A 20,700-nucleotide genomic window follows, 5' to 3' on the forward strand; every position below is an offset into this window, starting at 1 on the left:
GAGATCGCGCTACTGCACTCCAGCCTGGGGCACAGAGCAAGACTCCGTCTCAAAAAAAAAAAAAAAAAAAAAAGAATGCTGGTGAATCTATGTGGCTGCAGGAATAGTTTAGCCTGCGGGGAGTTCGATCTGGAAATGTATGTCTGAGTCAATTTATGAAGGGCTTTGAACATCAGGGGAAAAGATTTGGACCTATTTGCAAAGATGAACTATAGGTTTTTGTGTGTAGGGTAGTGACATGATTCCAACGGTGTTTTAGGCAACAGCTAAACTGGGTCATACAAGATTAGGTACCAAAATACCATTTTCTTGTCCAGCTGAGAAAGGAATTTTAATTACGTAATTAAATTCATGAATGTGGGAAGGGGTTCTTACTTCACAGGGCCAACCTCAGCTCCTTCCCAATTTTATAAATAAGTTTTGTTTGTGTTTTTGTTTTTTTAAACAAGCCTTCCAGACTTAGATCTCTGGGAAAAGAGAAGTAAATACTGACACAGGCTTGTTTTGTTTTCCCAAGAGGGGTCTACCAGGCGATTTCTCTAATTACCTAGAAAAAAAAAATTAACTTGTTTTTCCCTTAGATTTCAGCCGAGCTGGAAGGGGGAGGGAGAATTGCAGTATTGCCTTAGATTTTCTAGCTTCGGTTTGGACGCAATATTCGTCCTGAGGGAGTCCCTCCAAGGCCTCTCGGAGCAGGGAGCCTCCAGGCATTTGTTCCCAGCAACAAGGAGGGAGCTTAGAAGAATTTAAGAGAGGCGGGGAGCTCTGTAAAGGGCTTATTTTAAAAAGAAAGGGAAAAAGGCGGTGGGGGGGCGTGCCGCCTATCTTTTTAGAATAATTCCGTAGGAAAACGAATTGAAGCTAAAGCCGTGCCCTCTGGTCAGGGCTTCTGGACTAGAAAGTGCCTGAGCATTACGCCCAGGAAAGGACAGTTGCTTTTCACTCTCCCGGTGGCATCACTCGGCACCTAATTCCGCCAGGCTCTCAGAGGGGCGCTTGCAGCTACAGCCTGGCACGCCGCGTAGCCAATAAGAAGCCAGAATTCACCCCCATTCTCAAATTCTGACCAATCGGTGGCCTGAACTTTAGCTCTCTGCCAGGCGCCTCCGTTGTCCGGAACGGAGGCAAGCCCCCTTAGAGTTGCCAGTAACGGACATGGCTGCGGCCCCCGGAGGAGGGGACGTGAAGTGAGGAGGGGGCTGGGAGGGGAGAGGACGCGGGCGAGCAAGACCGGCCCCGTGGCCCCGGTAAGTACGAGAAGGCCCGTGGCCCGAAAGTGGGGAACAAGGGGGCGTGGGGCTCGGCCTTGCGCGTCCTTTGGATTCTTGGTCAAGGAAAGGGGAGTCTGGGGTCTGCACCCAGAGAACGGCCTCAGGGGATGCCTCCTGAGGGGGAGTCCAGGGACTGGCTCTGGTCTCCAGCTCCTGACCATTGCCTTACCCCCGAGTCTTCAGACTCTTGCTCTCGGCCCTGGATTGGTCCATTGTGGGGTCTCTCGCCAGAAATAAAGCCTCTCGCCAACAAAGAATCCCTGCCCCAGGTCTGTCGTGCCTGGGCCCTGTCCCAGAGGGCTCCCAGCGCCGACGCCCTGAGTATTTATTTGGAGGCCCCTGGAAGTCCTCATACCCCGACCCAAATAAAGACCGTTGTGCCGCCTGCGCGTGCTCTCTGCAGCCGCCCGGGGTCCTCGCGCGGCCATCCCCAGCTGGATGGAGCCGGCCGAGGGGCTCCTGGCAGCCCTCCCTGATCTTGCAGTTTGGAGCGTGCTTTCTTTTCCTTCCGCCTTTCCAGAAGCGTTTTCAGGCTCCTCAGAAGCAACCATAGGCTACCATCCATGGCATCGGATAAAGTGATTCCTGTGCAATGCCCCGGTTCCTGTGCCGCACACCCCTGGAGCCCAGGTCTCCCGGTTCCTAGCATGCCACGATGCGGCCCCTGCCCGCTGCCCAGCGCCAGATGCAAGCAAAGCCCCGCTCTTTCATTGGTGTGTCACCGCGGGCTGCACTTTGGCATTGCCTTGGTCACGTGCTGCTACATCCCACCCTCTCTCCTGAGTTTTTCGGTGGCTCTTGAGGGAAAAAAGGAGGGAGCTCGTTATGGAATCTGTTTTCCTTCTGGTGTGTGGGTGTGTGCATTGGAGAGAAGGATCGTTTTCTCATGATTTATCCAAGATGCTAAGCTTTAGTGACATAGTTGTTATTCCACAGGTAACCTTGGAAGATGGAGGCAGGGAGGGGGCAGTTTTAACATTTTCATTTTGCAGATGTGGAGATTGTTCAGAGAGGCAAGGCCAGGGTCACCTAGAGCCAAACTAGAATCCGAAAGTCCAGGGGTGTTGAGTTCTTTATCCGCCAGAGCCAGTTGTTTCCTAGGTGTGACCTGAGGAAATCAAGTTCCCTGACTCCCCTGAGCCTCTTGCAGGGTGGCTCTGGGCATTAAAAGTGATGGGCATTAAAAGTCGGATCCTCCTATGCTTCCTGGCAATTACTAGGGTCTTCATGCCTGGTTTGCATTCATTAATTTTAAGAAGCCAGCAGGTAGTTCTCTGGCGGACTACTCGTATTAATATTTATTGTTGTCTCTGTCTATATTGGGGGCATAAATTATTTCAGTGATTCTCAGGGCAGCGAGAGGCAGAGTAGGAGGAAGGTGTGCCTCTTCCTTGTTTTTTGGGAACCATTATAGTGTCATTAGAGATGTTATTCACAGGAACGCGTTGCATACGGGAACAGCGTGGAGGCAGAAAAAGATTGAGAGCCATTGAGGAGAGAAGAAATGGCACTGTGGTATCTCTTTACAGTACTTTTGGCAAAAGAAGAGCTGATCTTGGTATTCTAAAGAGGTGGTTAAAAAAAAAAGTTAGATCCTGGGGCAGAACTAAAATAATACAAATAAATAAAAAAATTTAAAGCAATGGCATTAGTAAGGTTCAAAAGAGTCAAAATAATGCCTGTAATCCCAGCACTTTGGGAGGCTGATGTGGGAGGATTGCTTGAGCCCAGGAGTTTGAGATCAACCTGGGCAACACAGTGACAAGAAAACCAAAAAATTAGCTGGGCATGGTGGCACATACCTGTGTTCCCAGCTCCTTGGGAGGTGGAGGCCAGAGGATCGCTTGAGTCCAGGTCAAGGCTGCAGTGAGCCATGATCATGCCACTGCACTCACTCCAGCCTGGGCAACAGAGCAAGACTCTGTCTCCAAAAAAAAAAAGAGTCATGGAATCAGAAAGTTTGCAAATCACTGTAAAGATCAGAGCACATTAAAAAGTAGACTATGGTAACCCTAGAACAGGAGACAGCACGTTCAGATAAAATCCTCAAAACATTGCAAGTCTTAGCTGCTGTGTTAGCTCTAACTTCCTTGCTCACTGGTTCTCTTTGTCAAAACTGCAAACAGGAAAACTGGTGGATACTGTGGAGTAGTACCTTGACCAGGGAGGTGAAGTACAAACCATCCTCTTCATCATCAGCCCCCAAATAATTGAGAGTTAACTGCCCTTGAACCCCCAGGCCACCACGCCCCTTGTTTGTGGTGACTTGACATCAGATGAGACTGGGAGAGCTAGGCCTGGACAGTGGAATAGAAGAGAACAGAAACTCCTTGACATCTCTGTTTTGAGAAGTTGCTAGGGAGTGCCAGCTGCTAGTGCTGAGAACCAGCCTTTTGGAAACCTTAACTCCTGTAGAAACTAATGAGAAATGAAGGTTGTGATCGTCCAGTTCATCCCTGCTGCTCTCTCCCTAAGTTAGGCTTGAGAAACAGTTTCTACAGGAGAGGGAGGAGTCCTAATGTAAATACTACCTACACCCAAGGCTTTATGTATTTAGCTTAATCTGATGAATCAAGTTGAACTCTTACTATAGCAGTCCGAGCCTGAACGCCACAAAGCCTTTAAGTCCATTCCTGGTGTTCAAGTGAGAAGCTTCTGGGTCAGGCTTGGCACCAGTTGGTAAATATGTGTCAATATTTCTTATCTTACTATTGTGTTAGTGTTGTTTTTACGATGGTGCCTTTCTTTACCAAAATGATAGGATTTAAAAATATTGTTTAAAGGCCGTTTCCAGGCAGGCCTGGATTTGTTTATAGCAGCACAGGTGAACTAGAGGGTAGGCCATGGCTGAAACAGGAATGCTTTTCTTCCAAGCAGACCCGCCAGCCAGAATGTGTGGTTTGGTGATCAGGGGTTTGTGTAATAATAAGCTTTGCCTGTGGCTGCTGAGATGGTAGTAAACAGGATGGGTCACATGGCATGACAAGTAGTTTAAGGGCTAGATTTAGACACTGATGGCCTGTGTAAGGAAGAGCAAACCACACGCTGCTTGCTTTGCGTTTCTCTAGCTCCGAAGGCCAGAAGTGATGGGAGAGGGGTGAGGGGTGTCAGAGAGAAGAACCTTGAAAGGCTTAGAGTGGTATTTGAGGAACCAGAAATTTTAGTGTACTATGATTAAATGAACCCAATTTTCATAACTTCAAGGGCTTCTTGAAAAGGAGGTTCATGGTACCAGTCTTGCTTGGTAGGGAGGTGAACAGAAAAATACTGGGAAACACTTTAAAAAGATGTATGCTGGAGAAAGACTCAAAGGTGTATTCTAAAAGTGTAAACCTTCATTACGTTGGCATGAAAGCCAAGTGGGGCATATTGCTTAGCTATAAGGCAGAGCCTATTGCAAAATCAGAATCAGGAGTTGCTGATTTTTCTTTTTTTTTTTTTTTTTTGAGACAGAACTTGCTCTGTAGCCCATGTTGGAGTGCAGTGGTGTGATTATGGCTTACTGCAGCCTTGATCTCCAGACCTCAGGTGATCCTTCCACCTTAGTCCCCTGAGTAGCTGGGACCACAGGCACATTCTACCACACCTGGCTAATTTTTGTATTTTTTTTTTTTTTTTTTGAGACGGAGTCTTGTTCTGTCGCCCAGGCTGGAGTGCAGTGGTGCGATCTCGGCTCACTGCAAGCTCTGCGACCTCCCAGGTTCACACCATTCTCCTGCCTCAGCCTCCTGAGAAGCTGGGACTATAGGCGTCCGCCACCACGCCCAGCTAATTTTTTTGTATTTTTAGTAGAGACGGGGTTTCACCGTGTTCTCCAGGATGGTCTCGATCTCCTGACCTCGTGATGCACCCGCCTCGGCCTCCCAAAGTGCTGGGATTACAGGTGTGAGCCACCGCGCCCAGCCAATTTTTGTATTTTTTGTAGAGACGGGTTCTTGCCCTGTTGCCCAGGCTGGTCTCAAACTCCTGTGCTCAAGGGATCTGCCTGCCTCGGCCTCCCAAAGTGCTGGAGTTACAGGCATGAGCCACCGTGTCCTGCCAGAAGTTGCTGAATTTTTAAAATTATGGAAAAAAATACACAGTATAATATTTTCCATTATAACCAGTTCTGCGACATTAAGTACATTTGCATTGTTGTGCAACCCTCATCACCATCCTTTTCCAGAACGTTCTTATTTTCCCAAACTGAAACTCTGTCCCCGTTAAACATTTAACTCCCCATTTCCCCCTGCTCCCACCCCCTGGCAACCGTCTTTCTACTTTCTGTCTCTGTGATTTGACTATTTTAGAAACCTCATATAAGAGGAATCATACAACATTTGTCCTTTTGCGATTGACTTTTGTTTTGTTTTGTTTTGAGACGGAGTTTTGCTCTATCCTAGTCTGGAGTGCAGTGGTGTGATCTCAACTTACTGCAATCTCTGCCTCCCAGGTTCAAGCAATTCTCCTGTCTCAGCCTCCCGAGTAGCTGGGATTACAGGCGCACACCACCGCGTCTGGCTAATTTTTGTATTGTTAGTAGAGCCGGGGTTTCACCATGTTGGCCAGGCTGATCTTGAACTCCTGACCCCAGGTGATCCACCTGCGTCAGCCTCCCAAAGTGCTGGGATTACAGGCATGAGCCACCGCGTGCAGCCTGAAGTTGCTGATCTTTTAAAGATATATTGGATACATTCACATGATTTGAAAATCAAAAGGCACAAAAGTATGTGTATGCAAGGGCAGGAAAAAGTATAAAAAAGAATTTTTTTTTTTTTTTTTTTTTGAGATGGAGTCTTGCTCTGTCGCCCAGGCTGGAGTGCAGTGGCCGGATCTCAGCTCACTGCAAGCTCCGCCTCCTGGGTTTACGCCATTCTCCTGCCTCAGCCTCTCGAGTAGCTGGGACTACAGGCGCCCGCCACCTCGCCCGGCTAGTGTTTTTTATTTTTTAGTAGAGACGGGGTTTCACCGTGTTAGCCAAGGTGGTCTCGATCTCCTGACCTCGTGATCTGCCCGTTTCGGCCTCCCAAAGTGCTGGGATTACAGGCTTGAGCCACCGCGCCCGGCCAGAATTTTTTTTAAAAAGTGTCTATAGTAAAAATTCTCCTTCCTGCTCCCAACCATTCGCTAGCCACTCAGTTCCAATTTATTAATTTTTCCTTTTGTGGGTTATGCTTTTGGTACTGAATCTAAGAAATGTGACTCACAGTAGGCCGGACGCGGTGGCTCGCGCCTGTAATGCCAGCACTTTGGGAGGCCGAGGTGGGTGGATCACGAGGTCAGGAGATAGAGACCATTCTGGCTAACACGGTGAAACCCCCTCTCTACTAAATATTAGCCGGGCGTGGTGGCAGGCACCTGCAGTCCCAGCTACTTGGGAGGCTGAGGCAGGAGAATGGCCTGAACCCAGGAGGCGGAGCTTGCAGTGAGGCGAGATCATGCCACTGCACTCCAGCCTGGTGACAGAGCAAGACTCCATCTCAAAAAGGAAAAAAGAAAGAAAGAAAGAAAGAAATGTAACCCACAGTCACAAAGACTTTTTCCTATCTCCTATATAAGTTTTACCATTTTACATTTAGGTCTATGATCCATTTTGAGTTAATTTTTGTATATGGTACAAGCAATATTTCCAAGTTCTTTTTTTTTTTTTTTTTTGCATGTGAATATTTAATTGTTCAGCACCATTTGTTGAAAAGACTATCCTGTCTCCACTGAATTGCCTTTCATCTTTCTCAAAAGTCACTTAAACATATATTCCTGGATCTATTTCTGTCTGCTACTGTCTAATGCCAGGCTATAATACGACATTGCTTTATCATTGTTGTTGTTGTTTTGAGACAGAGTCTCGTTCTGTTGCCTAGGCTGGAGTGCAGTGGTACGATCTCAGCTCACTGCAACCTCCACCTCCTGGGTTCAAGGGATCCTCTTGCCTTGCCTCCAAGTAGCTGGAATTACAGGTGCACACTACCATGCCCAGCTAATTTTTTGTATTTGCAGTAGAGACAGGGTTTCACCAGGTTGGCCAGGCTGGTCTTGAACTCCTGACCTCAAGTGATCTGCCTGCCTTGGCGTCCCAAAGTGCTGGGATTACAGGCGTGAGCTACCATGCCTGGCTCTACATTGCTTTAATTACTGTAGCTTTATAAGGCTTGAAGTTAGGTGGTGAAAGTCTTCCAATTTTGTTATCTTGGCGTAGTCTGATTTGAATGTCTTTTCTTTTTCTTTTTTTTTTTTTTGAGATGGAATCTTGCTCCATTGCCTGGCTGAAGTGTAGTGGCGTGATCTCGGCTCACTGCAACCTCTGCCTCCTGGGCTCAAGCAATTCTCCTGCCTAAGTCTCCCAAGTAGCTGGGACTACAGGCACGCGCCACCAGGCCTGCTGATTTTTGTTTTTTTGTGTGTTTTTTTGTTTGTTTGTTTTGAGATGGAATCTCGCTCTGTTGCCTGGGCTGGAGTGCAGTGGCACAATCTGGGCTCACTGCAAGCTCCATCTCCTGGGTTCACGCCATTCTCCTGCCTCAGCCTCCTGAGTAGCTGGGACTACAGGCACCCGCCACCATGCCCGGCTAGTTTTTTGTATTTTTAGTAGAGACGGGGTTTCACCATGTTAGCCAGGATGGTCTCGATCTCCTGACCTCGTGATCTGCCCACCTTGGCCTCCCAAAGTGCTGGGATTACAGGCGTGAGCCACCGCGCCTGGCCAATTTTTGTATTTTTTTTTTTTTTTGAGACGGAGTCTTGCTCTGTCACCCAGGCTGGAGTGCAGTGGCCGGATCTCAGCTCACTGCAAGCTCCGCCTCCCGGGTTCACGTCATTCTCCTGCCTCAGCCTCCCGAGTAGCTGGGACTACAGGCGCCCGCCACTCGCCCGGCTAGTTTTTTTTTTGTATTTTTTAGTAGAGACGGGGTTTCACCGTGTTAGCCAGGATGGTCTCGATCTCCTGACCTTGTGATCCGCCCGTCTCGGCCTCCCAAAGTGCTGGGATTACAGGCTTGAGCCACCGCGCCCGGCCTCCAATTTTTGTATTTTTAGTAGAGACGGGATTTCATCATATTGGCCGGGATGGTCTTGATCTCTTGGCCTCGTGATCCGCCCGCCTCAGCCTCCCAAAGTGCTGGGATTACAGGCATGAGCCACCACACCTGGCCTGAATGTCTCTTATATGCAGAATTGAGCATCTTTGCATATGGAGAAACCATTGGATTTCTTGGTTTCACATTCTCTCAGGGTTGGAACTGTCTTCCTAACCTCTACCTCATGTATTAATTATCTCCATAATTTCTCAGGCTCTGCTTGGTTCCCTCTAGTGGTGGGGAGCTCATTGCTTCACAGGGCAGCCTGTTCCATTTTTAAAAATACACGGTTCTGGCCGGGCGCGGTGGCTCACGCTTGTAATCCCAGCACTTTGGGAGGCCGAGGCGGGCGGATCACAAGGTCAGGAGATCGAGACCATCCTGGCTAACACGGTGAAACCCCGTCTCTACTAAAAATACAAAAAAATTAGCCGGGCGCGGTGGCGGGCCCCTGTAGTCCCAGCTACTCGGGAGGCTGAGGCAGGAGAATGGCATGATCCCGGGAGGCGGAGCTTGCAGTGAGCCGAGATAGCGCCACTGCACTCCAGCCAGGGGGACAGAGCAAGACTCTGTCTCAAAAAAAAAAAAAAAAAAAAAAAAAAAAACACAGTTCTAAGGCTGGCCATGGTGGCTCACACCTGTAATCCCAGCACTCTGGGAGGCCGAGATGGGAAAATCGCTTCAAGACAAGCCTGGTTAACATAGTGAGACCCCATCTCTCTCTCTATATATATTTTTTTAAAAAAAGAAAAATGTAAGTTCTAGGCTTGACTCAGTGGCTCACATCTGTAATTCCAGCACTTTGGGAAGCTGAGGTGGGAGGATTTGCTTGAGCCCCAGAGTTCTAGACCAGTCTGGGCAACATAGCAAGACCTTGTTTCTACAAAAAAAAAAAAAAAAAAAAAAAAAAAGCAACTGGTCATGGTGGCATGTGTCTGTAGTCCCAGCTGCTCGGGAGACTGAAGTGGAAAGATTGTTTGAGCCCAGGAGTTTGAGACTGCAGTTCCAGTGAGCCATGATCGTGCCACTGCACTCCAGCCTGGGCAGCAGAATGAGAATCTGTCTCCAAAAGAAAAAAAAGGAAAAAATATATATATACAGTTTAAACTATATAGAAATAGAAAGATACTGTACATTTGAAGTCAGTCTAGCTCTTATAGCATCCTAGTTCCTGTTTTGGGGCCTCCCAGAGTAAGCCTGACCCTTCTCACTGCTTATAGCCATGATACCTTTCTAGCCCTGCTTGCACCCAAAATGTGTTTTTGGTGTACTAGCTAAGCATCTTCAGTTCTTTCTGCCATTTCTCATGTCTTGGTTTCTCCAACCTGGTTACTGGTCTCTGAAGGCCTTCCAGTTTTGTTAGTGTCCTTCTTAAAGTGTGTGATGTACAACTGAACAAAATATTCCAGGTGTTCTCTGATATGTACGGAAATCAGACTTCCTCATTTCTTGTTAGGGACACGGGATATCTATTAATGCAGCCTAAATGTGAATGAACTTTGAGTGAGCACACACTCATATTGAAATTGCATCTAATTAATCCATTTGTGGTAGTTTTATACAGTAGTTTTTGAACCTAAGTGCAGGACTTAATATTTTTTCCAGTTAAACTGAACCCATTTGATTTGGCCCATCACTTCAGCCTGTTGAGAGCTTCTTGGATTTTGACTTTGATCTCCTTTCCAGGTTTATGCTATCCAAGAATTTGATTAGCATACCATCTGTTTCCTCACCCAAGTCATTGATAAAAATATTGACTATAATGCCACCAAGGATAGAATCCTACAGCTTGCTATTAAAAATTTCCCTCCAGCTTAACACAGATCTATCAATTAGTACCCTGTGGGCACCACCATTAAACTGAATACAAATCCACCAAACTGTATTTTTTGTGTGTTGGGCATGGCTAGCGTACAAGCACAGCTAATGAAGTTTGTCCTTGAAGGGATTAGAAGGACAGCCAACTCCTCATCTTGCCCTCAATCTGAGCCTTGGGCTCCCACTTAGTTCTTTTGGGTTTTTTTTTTTGGAGACAGAGTCTTGCTCTCTTGCCCAGGCTGGAGTTCAGTGGCACGATCTCGGCTCACTGCAAGCTCCGCCTCCCGGGTTCACGCCATTCTCCTGCCTCAGCCTCCCGAGTAGCTGGGACTACAGGTGCCCGCCACCACGCCCGGCTAATTTTTTGTATTTTTAGTAGAGATGTGGTTTCACCATGTTAGCCAGGATAGTCTCGACCTCCTGACCTCATGATCCGCCCACCTTGGCCTCCCAAAGTGCTGGGATTACAGGCATGAGCCACCGTGCCCAGCCCTTAGTTCTTTTTGACCTTGTTTCTGAGCTTGGCATCAGGAAGCATCCACCCCTTTGTTTTCATGGCTACTATTGCCACCTTTGTCTAGATACTTGGCATGGCAAACCAAGATTATCGTCATTTTCTTCTAACTCTTCTGCCTAAAATTTCTTTCCTTTTCCCTCTGATCCATGTTCTACCCTCTTAAAATACTGCTAACAACCTGGGTGACATAGACCCTGTCTCCAGAAAAAAAATTGTCAGGCGTAGTGGCACATACCTGTGATCCTAGCTACTCGGGAGGCTGAGGTGGGAGGATCACTTGAACCTGGGAAGTTGAGGTGCAATGAGCTGTGATCGCACCACCGTACTCTAGCCTGGGCAATAGGGTGAGACCCTGTCTCAAAAAAACAAACCAACCTGTGGCCTACTCAGAAACCCAGACTCTTCAGTGACTCCTCAGAGCCTCTCCATTTTGGCCCCTTATCCCTGTGTATTTTTTCATTTTCTTTCTTTCCTTCCTTCCTTGCTTCCTTCCTTCCTTCCTTCCTTCCTTTTCCTTTTCTTTTCTTTTCTTTTCTTTTCTTTCTTTCTTGACGGAGTTTCGCTCTTGTTGCCCAGGCTGGAGTGCAATGGCGTGATCTTGGCTCACTGCAACCTCCGCCTCCTGGGTTCAAGCGATTCTCCTGCCTCAGCCTCCCAAGTAGCTGGGACTACAGGCGTGCGCCACCACGCCAGGCTGATTTTTGTATTTTTAGTGGAGACGGGGTTTCTCCATGTTGGTCAGTCTGGTCTCAAACTCCCGACCTCAGGGGATCCACCCACCTTGGCTTCCCAAAGTGCTGGGATTACAGGGATGAGCCACTGCACCCAGCTCTTTTTGTTGTTGTTGTTAGAGACAAGGTCTCATTCCGTTTCCCAGGCTGGAGTACAGTGGCGTGATCATAGCTCCCTGCAGCCTTGAACTCCTGGTCTCAAGATCCTCCTGCCTCAGCCATATTCTCAGTCTTTTTCATTTTAGTCATTCTGATGGGTGTATATTGGTCTTTCATTGTGGTTTTAAATTTTTTTGTAAGACAGGGTCTTGGTATGTTGCCCAGGCTAGTCTCCAACTCTTGGCCTCAAGTCATCCTCCCCCGTCAGCCTCCCAAAGTGCTGAAATTACAGGCTTGAGCCACCATGCCCGGCCTTCTCATTGTGGTTTTAATTTTTGTTTCCCTAATGATTAATGTTGTTGACCATCTTTTCATATTCATATTGGCTGTTTGTATATCTTGTGAAAAGTCTGTTCAAATCTCTGCCTGTTTGTTTGTTTTATTTATTTATTTATTAAGACAAGGTCTCGGCCGGGCGCGGTGGCTCAAGCCTGTAATCCCAGCACTTTGGGAGGCCGAGGCGGGTGGATCACAAGGTCAGGAGATCGAGACTATCCTGGCTAACATGGTGAAACCCTGTCTCTACTAAAAATACAAAAAACTAGCCGGGCGCGGTAGCGGGCGCCTGTAGTCCCAGCTACTTGGGAGGCTGAGGCGGGAGAATGGCGTGAACCCGGGGGGCGGAGCTTGCAGTGAGCCGAGATCGCGCCACTGCACTCCAGCCTGGGAGACACAGTGAGACTCCGTCTCAAAAAAAAAAAAAAAAGACAAGGTCTCACTTTGTTGCCCAGGCTGGAGTGCAGTGGCGAGATCATGGCTCACTGCAACCTCCAACTCTTGAGCTCAAGTGATCCTCCTGCCTCAGCCTCCCAAGTATCTAGGACTGCAGATGTGTACCACCATGCTTGGCTGAAATCTTTGCTTATTTTAAAATTGGCTTGTTGGTCTTGTTACTGAGCCGTAAGAATTACACACACACACACACACACACACACACATATATATATATATAAAATAATCATATTTTTTTTTAATCCCAAAGACTTCAAAACTACTTTTGCTTTTTGAGACGTGATTTTGCTATGTTGCTCAGGCTAGACTCGAACTCTTGGCCTCAAGTGATCTGTCTGCCTCAGCCTCCCAAAGTGCTAGGATTATACGCAGGAGCTACTATGCCCAGCCTCAATTTCTTTATGGCACGTTTTGAAGAGTGGAAATTTTTTTTATTTTTATGGAACAATTTATCAGTTGTTTCCTTTTATTTATTTGTTTTTTAGAGGCAGGGTCTCACTCTGTTGCCTAGACTGTAGTGAAGTGGCACAATCATAGTTCACTGTAACCTTCAACTCCTGGGCTCAAGTGATTCCCCTACCTCAGCCTTCCAAGCAGTTAGGACTACAGGCGTGCTCCACCAGACCTGGCTAAAGTTGCTTTCTTTTATGGTTTATGTTTTTTGTGTTTTAAGAAATCTTTGCTTATCCCAAGTTACAAAGATTCCTGCCCCCACCCCTCCTGCATATTTTCTTCTGGAAGTGTTATAGATGTAACCTTTATGTTTAGATGTGTGATCCATTTTAAGTTAATTTTTGTATATGGTATGAAGTAAGGGTCAATATGTGTGAATCTAGTACTACTCTGTTCTGTCCCACTGATTTGTATGCCTCTCCTTGTATCAGTACCACATGTTTTGATTACTGTAGCTGTATGTTAAATCTTCAAATCAGGTAGTGTAAGTCCTCAGAATTTGTTTCTCTTTTCAAAATTGTTGCCGGGCGCGGTGGCTCAAGCCTGTAATCCCAGCACTTTGGGAGGCCGAGGCGGGTGGATCACGAGGTCAGGAGATCGAGACTATCCTGGCTAACATGGTGAAACCCCGTCTCTACTAAAAATACAAAAAACTAGCCGGGCGTGGTGGCGGGCGCCTGTAGTCTCAGCTACTTGAGAGGCTGAGGCGGGAGAATGGCGTGAACCCGGGAGGCGGAGCTTGCAGTGAGCCGAGATCAGGCCACTGCACTCCAGCCTGGGAGACACAGCGAGACTCCGTCTCAAAAAAAAAAAAAAAAAAAAAAAAAACAAAAAAAAAAAAACAAAATTGTTTTGCCTATTCTAGGTTCTTTATCTTTCCATACAAATTTTAGAATCAGCTTGCCAATTTCTGTGGAAGTCCCAGCTGGGACTTCGATTAAGATTGTATTGAGAGGCTGGGCGCGGTGGCTCACACCTGTAATCCCAGCACTTTGGGAGGCTGAGGCAGATGGATCACCTGGGGTCAGGAGTTCAAGACCAGCCTGGCCAACATGGTGAAACCCCATCTCTACTAAAAAAACAAAAAATTAGCCAGGCATGGTGGTGGGCACCTATAATCCCAGCTACTCGGGAGGCTGAGGCAGGAGAATCACTTGAACCCAGGAGGCAGAGGTTGCAGTGAGCTAAGATTGTGCCATTGCACTCTAGCCAGGGCAACGAGAAGGGGAATAAAAAAAAAGATTGTATTAAATCTATAAATCAGGGGATAATTGTCATCTTAATACTGAGCCTTCCAATCCATGAACATTGTATATTTCCCCATTTATTTAAGTCTTCTTTAATTTTTCTCAGCAGTGTACAGGTCTTACATATATTTTTATTAGAATAATTTATAGGTTTTTTTTTTTTGAGACTGAGTTTTGTTCTTGTCACCCAGGCTGGAGTGCAATGGCGTGATCTCGGCTCACTGCCTCCGGGGTTCAAGTGATTCTTCTGCCTCAGCCTCCCAAGTATCTGGGATTACAGGCGCCCACAACCACGCCTGGCTAATTTTTGTATTTTTAGTAGAGATGGGGTTTCACCATGTTGGCCAGGCTGGTGTGGAACTCCTGTCCTCAGGTGATCCACCCACCTCAGCCTCCCAAAGTGCTGGGATTACAGGTGTGAGCCACCGCGCCCGGCCATGCTGTTTTTATACTGTTATAAATGATATTAAAATTTTTATTTTCTGACATTTGATTATAGTATATAGAAATAGATTTATATTTTGTATTTTGACCTTATATCCTACAACTTTGCACCCTTATTTGTTTTAGTATCTTATTTGTAGATTCCTTAGTATTTTCTCCATATACAGTTGATCTTGTCTTCTGCAAATAAAGACAGTTTCACTTATTTCTTTCCCATCATTATGCCATCTATTTGTTTTTCTTCCACCTTGCTTTTGAGTCCTTATTCTTCACCTAAGTGGCACTTGGTTCATATTTTTTGCTTGCTGCTGATAGTAATGGCAGTTGTCTATTGAGTACCTACTATATGTCAAATATTATACTAGATCCCCAGCATATACTATTTTTCATAATTCTATAGCTCCTCTGTGAAATAGGTATTGTCATTTCCATTCTATGAACAAAGAGGCTCAGAGGGACAAATAATTTGTCAAGGCCACTGGCGTTCAAGACAAACTGGAGCTAGGATTTGAACCCAGGGATATTTGGCTTTGAATCCTGTGCTTGTTTTCACAGTGGACTAGGAGCAGAACTGGCCCTTTAAGGACCCGGCTACTGGTTTCAGATCAGACAGTTAAGAATGGCTGTCTCCCAGAATCCCATGTATGGAATGATGGGAAAACAGAGACTCTTAGAAAAATGTCCTGTTCCTGGCTGCCCTCTCTGTACTGCTGTGGTTCCAGCTGGCCACAGAGTGATTTTGCTTTTCTAGCGTTGGCAGAAGGAGTTAACAGGCACAGTCCCCATCTGGCTCCTGGTGCTTTTCCCTGTGTGGCAACGATCTCATCCAGCCCCTGCTGGGATGGGGTGCCATGGGGACCTCGAGCTGCAGTCGTAAACAGGACTGGGGCAGCCTGAGTCAGACAGTGGCCTTGGGGAGGAGTGGCTTTGGTCCCTCAGGATCCCATTTCAGTTGGCTGCCAAAGACTGAATGTCACTGCATTGCAAGGCCACTTCCAGCGTCCCTGTCTGTATCTGAGCCTTTGAGGCTGGCTCAGTTTTCAAAGGCAGAGGTGGGACAGACTTGGTTGCTCAGCCTGGGGCACCAGCATGGGTGCCACCTTGAGAGGAATTGGACGGGGTTTTGGAGTGGAGTTGGCGGTAGAACTGGGGACTTCTGGTTGGGTCCTCCGGACACAGCTTTTATTGTTTCTTGACAGCTTTTTTCTGGGTCAGTTCTCCTGGGTTTCTGCCTGGTACCCCTTGACAAGGCTTGCTGCTGGCCCCCAAAAAACTGTCCTAGTCGTTAGGTTAGTGCTTTCTCCAAGAGAAGTCGCTTGGCATCAGACCAGAATACTCAGTGTCACTCTTTGCTCAAACACACCCTGGTCTGAGATCATGAGAGTTGTGATGGCTGCCAGGGCGGGAGGGTGGGGGCTGGTGAGGGTAGGTGGGGAGGTAGAGCCAACCTCATTTTCCAGGTAAGCAGCCCGCTTTTGTCAGACCTGTTGTCAAATTGGGCTGCCACTGCGTTCTGGGGACGCAGTGGACGTCCACCCTGCTGCTGTCCCAGCTGCCCGCTGATTATCCAGCTTGGATATCTAGATTTCACTTGATGTTAAGACTAACCTTAAGGTTTTTTTTTTTTTTTTTTGAGACCAAGTCTTACTCTGTCGCCCGATTGGAGTGCAGTGGCACAATCTCAACTCACTGCAACTTCTGCCTCCCAGGTTCAAGTGATTTTCCTGCCTTAGCCTCCTGAGTAGCTGGGATTATAGGTGCCCACCACCACGCCTGGCTAATTTTTGTATTTTTAGTAGAGATGGGGTTTCACCATGTTGGCCAGGCTGCTCTGGAACTCCTGACCTCAAGTGATCTGCCTGCCTTGGCCTTCCAAAGTGCTGGGATTACAGGCGTGAGCCACTGTGCTCGGCCTTAACCCTAAATTTTCAAAATGCTGGCTGGGTGCAGTGGCTCATGCCTGAAATCCCAGCACTTGGGGAGGCCGAGGCAGGCAGATCACTTGAGGTCAGGAGTTCATGACCAGCCTGGGCAACATAGCAAGACCCAATCTCTACCAAAAAAGTAGTAATAATAAAAATGCCAATAAACCCTTTGGGAGGCTGAGGTGGGTGGATCACCTGAGGTTGGGAGTTGGAGACCAGCCTGACCAACATGGTGAAACCCCGTCTCTGCTAAAAATACAAAAATTAGCTGGGCGTGGTGGCCTATGCCTGTAATCCTAGCTACTCAGGAGTCTGAGGCAGGAGAATCGCTTGAACCCGGGAGGCAGAGGTTGCAGTGAGCTGAGATCATGCCATTGCGCTCCATCCTGGGCAATAAGGGTGAAACTCCATCTCAAACAAACAAACAAACAAAGCCAATAAACCAAGGCTTTTCCTACATGCTGTAATTCAGTGATAAACAGAGTACATACGGAACAAAACACAGCGTGCCTTTGAAAATGAAGGTTGAGGCTGGGCACAGTGATTCACACCTGTAGCCTGTAGTCGCGGAACTTTAAGAGGCTGAGGTGGGGAGCATTGCTTGAGTCTAGGAGGTTAAGACCAACCTGGACAACATAGCAAGACCCCTTCTCCACACAGAATTTTAAAAAATAATAATAGCCTGGGCATGGTAGCTCATGCCTGTAATCCCAGCACTTTGAGAGGCTGAGGCAGGTGGATCACTTGAGGTCAGGAGTTCAAGACGAGCCTGACCAACATGGTGAAACCCTGTCTCAACTAAAAATACAAAAATTAGCCGGGGATGCTAGTGCATGCCTGTAATCCCAGCTACTTGAGAGGCTGAGATAGGAGAGTCACTTGAGCCCAGGAGGTGGAGGTTGCAGTAAGCAAAGGTCACGCCACTGCACTCCAGCCTGGGCAAGAAAGCAAGACTCCATCTCAAAATAATAGTACTAATAATAGAGAAAATGGGCGGGCGCGGTGGCTCACGCCTGTAATCCCAGCACTTTGGGAGGCCGAGGCGGGCGGATCATGAGGTCAGGAGATCGAGACCATCCTGGCTAAAACGGTGAAACCTTGTCTCTACTAAAAATACAAAAAATTAGCATGGCGTGGTGGCGGGCACCTGTAGTCCTAGCTACTCGGGAGGCTGAGGCAGGAGAGGCATGAACCTGGGAGGCGGAGCTTGCAGTGAGCTGAGATTGTGCCACTGCACTCCAGCCTGGGTGACAGAGCAAGACTCCATCTCAAAAAAAAAAAAAAAAAAAAAGAAAGAAAATGAAGGCCGGGCACAGTGGCTCATGCCTGTAATTCCAGCACTTTGGGAGTCTGAGGTGGGTGGATCACGAGGTCAGGAGTTCAAGACCAGACTGAACAAAATGGTGAAACCCCATCTTTACTAAAAATACAAAAATTAGCCGGGCGTGGTGGCAGGTGCCTGTAGTCCCAGCTACTTAGGAGGCTGAGGCAGGGAATTGCTTGAACCCAGGAGGCGGAGGTTGCAGTGAGCCAAGATTGGGCCAGGGCACTCCAGCCTGGGTGACAGAGCGAGACTCCGTCTCCAAAAAAAAAAAAAAAAAAAAGAGAAAATGAAGGGTAAAAGAGAGAGAGTTTGTACCCCTCCAGAATCCTCTCTGTGGCCCTCTCCCCTCCTGGGCTCAGAGAGTGCAATTCATCCAGAGCTGACTGCTGCTCGACAGGGCTGACCCCGTCTGTTGGTCAGTGAGTCTCGCTCTTTTCCACGTACCATGCTGTGGTTTAGATGATACTGTTATGTTGGGAGGCTGAGGCGGGAAGATCACTTGAGGTCAGGAGTTGGAGACCAGCCTGGCTAACATGGCAAAACCCTGTCTCTACTGAAAAATACAACATTAGCTGGGCGTGGTGACACACACCTATAATCCCAGCTACTTGGAAGCTGAAGCAAGAGAATCGCTTGAACCCAAGAGACATAGTTTGTAGTGAGCCGAGATCTTGCCACTGTACTCCAGCCTGGGCAATAGAGCAAGACTCCGTCTCAAAAAAAAAAAACAAACAAACAGATACTATTGTGTTTCACAGTAGCTGCCTGTTCCAGCAACCTGGGTGATTTCTTTCTTCTTTTTCCCCAGATGTTGGGACCGTGACAGACTCACCGGGGTTTGTACATGCTGGGGAGGAGACTTCCTTTTGGGGGTGACCACATTCATCTGGGCATGCCTGCAGTACTCTTGGCCCATGGACCTGAAGGAGAAGCACCTGGTAGGCCATATCCTATTACCTTATAGGTATTGTCTGTGTGTCTCTGTTGAACTCTCCCTACTTGTTTTTGCCTGGGAGGTCTTTAACTGGGGGCTTTAAGCAAAAGTTGAGGGAGGAGGCATGGCTCTGAGTCTTGGGGGATGCAACTGTGACCTCTCGGCTGGAAAGCACAGACTCACGGAGCTATGAATAAAGGATGAAGGTGGACCTATTAACCGCATGGGACCAGGGTTTCTGATTTAGGTTGGCTCCAAGCCAGTCTTCCACTTCTTGCCCAGGGGTGTGTAATTTAGTTTGTTTGCCCTTTGCTAGGGCAATGTCCTAACCTGCTGAGCTGTGCTGAGGGCTGTTGGGCACCCTCTCTGTGGTTAGGGAAGAGCTCCCCAATCAGACTCCAAACACAGCTGCCTAATCAGCTGGTGGTGAGCAGCCAGGTGGCCCAGGCCATCCATAAAATCGGTCTTCTCCTCCCAGCCTGGCTTGGCCCAGCTTCTATGTACACCATCTTTGGATGGAGGTAGAGTTGTCAATCAGAAAACTCTTCTCCCTTGACAAAGGCTGCCCCAGAGGAAGTCCTTTTGTCTCTTGCCAACTTCTGCCACACCTTCCTAATAGATCTTTCTGTCTCTGCTCATCAGCCTCCACATGGCTGCCACAAAACTGGTCACTGGTTCCACACGACCTACTTAACCTGTAGTGTGTGCAGAGCCCCCGAGAATCCTGCTCCTGCCCGTGGATTTGGTGGTCCTAGCCTCCCTGCTTTGACTTTAGCACTAGTAATTACTCTAAAATGCTTCCCACCCCTTTTCCTGGAAACTTCTGTTCTTCCTTCAAGACCCAGTTTTGGCATCATCTTCTCCACTTAAGTCCTCCTTCCTTCCAGAGGTCCTTCCTTTCAGCATTCATAGCACTTCCACCATTGTACTCACTATTCTATGGAAATAACTCATCTCTTCCACTTCATCTCAATATCCCTAGCTCACAGCACCGAGCCTGGCATGTAGCAAGGGCTTAGTACATATTTATTGACCTGAACTTCTGAATAGTGATCTTCCTTCCAGGGAGATCTTGGGAAGGTCTGGAGAGGGAGCTGTGGGCTCACTCCCTGGGCCTCTGCTGGCACCGGGCTGGCTGACTGCTTCCTGTTCAGCTCCAGGCCTCCTGTGTCTCTGGACCGGCTGTGCAATAGGCTTCTGGAATTGAACTTGAAGCAGGTGTGCTTGGCCTCCTGTTCACAGCCACCTCTGGGTGCTCAGCAGATATCTACCCTAGCAGTGATTGGCACAGAGGGAAAGCTACACTTGCCTCTCTCCTAGCTGGGAATAAGATCAGAAGGTGTCTTGGAGGAGTAGGCTTTGGAGGGGCTGGCATAGTGGTCATTGATGGTAAGAGGGTCGTCCCCTGCAAACAGCCGCAAGGGCTCTGCGCTGCTTAGTTCCAAGGAGCACATCCCCAGAGGCTCTGCTGTTATGTAATGTGGTGGCCTGCCTGGGTGAGGCTGAATGCCCCCAAAACAGAGGATGGTATTGTCTTCTGGTTCCAGCCAGAACCACTGAACACTAGTGCCTAGTGTATGGGAGAAATAAAGTTCTGTATCGAGGGGCTGGCTTCTCTCTCCAGCCTGAGGGAGAAGACTTGAGGACCCAGCTGGATAGCTCTCAGGGGCCATTTTTCCTGGAGGGTTTCTCTTTGTCCTCCTCCTCTTTCTGGATAGGTGACCTCTGACCTGGAAAGCATTTTCAGTCATCACTGGCAGTCACCATACTATGGAATGGCAGCTTTGGGTTGGCAGAGCTTTAGGCACCAGGGAGGTGGCCCCTGGCTTAGAGAGGCTTATTGTCTAGTAGAGGAAGTGATAGTACGAGCAGGCTGGGCACAGTGGCTCACGTCTGTAATCTCAGCACTTTGGGAGGCCAAGGTAGGCAGATCATTTGAGACCAGGGGTTCGAGACCCACCTGGCCAACATGGTAAAACCCCGTCTCTACTAAAAATACAAAAATTAGCTGGGCGTGGTGGCACGTGCCACTAATCCCAGCTACTTGGGAGGCTGAGGCAGGAGAATCGCTTGAACCCAGGAGGCAAAGGTTG

General features: G+C 47.9%; 1 protein-coding gene across 15 annotated transcripts in view; it reads left to right on the plus strand.

Moving 5' to 3' along the window:
• Window positions 1–20,700, plus strand: part of TMEM94 (transmembrane protein 94) — an 89,165-nt gene that overhangs the window by 42,300 nt on the left and 26,165 nt on the right. For 3 of the 15 annotated variants that reach the window (XM_009191228.4, XM_021927954.2, XM_017950973.3), the window contains exons 1-2: window positions 631–1,247; window positions 18,482–18,611. Coding sequence is in view for 5 of the 15 variants with exons in the window: in XM_017950973.3 (XP_017806462.1) it covers window positions 18,588–18,611 (24 nt within the window). In the remaining 10 variants the exon portion in view is untranslated. Of the gene's footprint in view, window positions 1–628; window positions 1,248–18,481; window positions 18,638–20,700 lie in introns of those variants that run through there. The other 12 variants (XM_017950970.3, XM_017950972.3, XM_017950974.3 and 9 more) reach the window with 8 other exon arrangements.

Source organism: Papio anubis, chromosome 17 (assembly GCF_008728515.1).
Source record: "Papio anubis isolate 15944 chromosome 17, Panubis1.0, whole genome shotgun sequence".
Classification (NCBI taxonomy): Eukaryota; Metazoa; Chordata; class Mammalia; order Primates; family Cercopithecidae; genus Papio; species Papio anubis.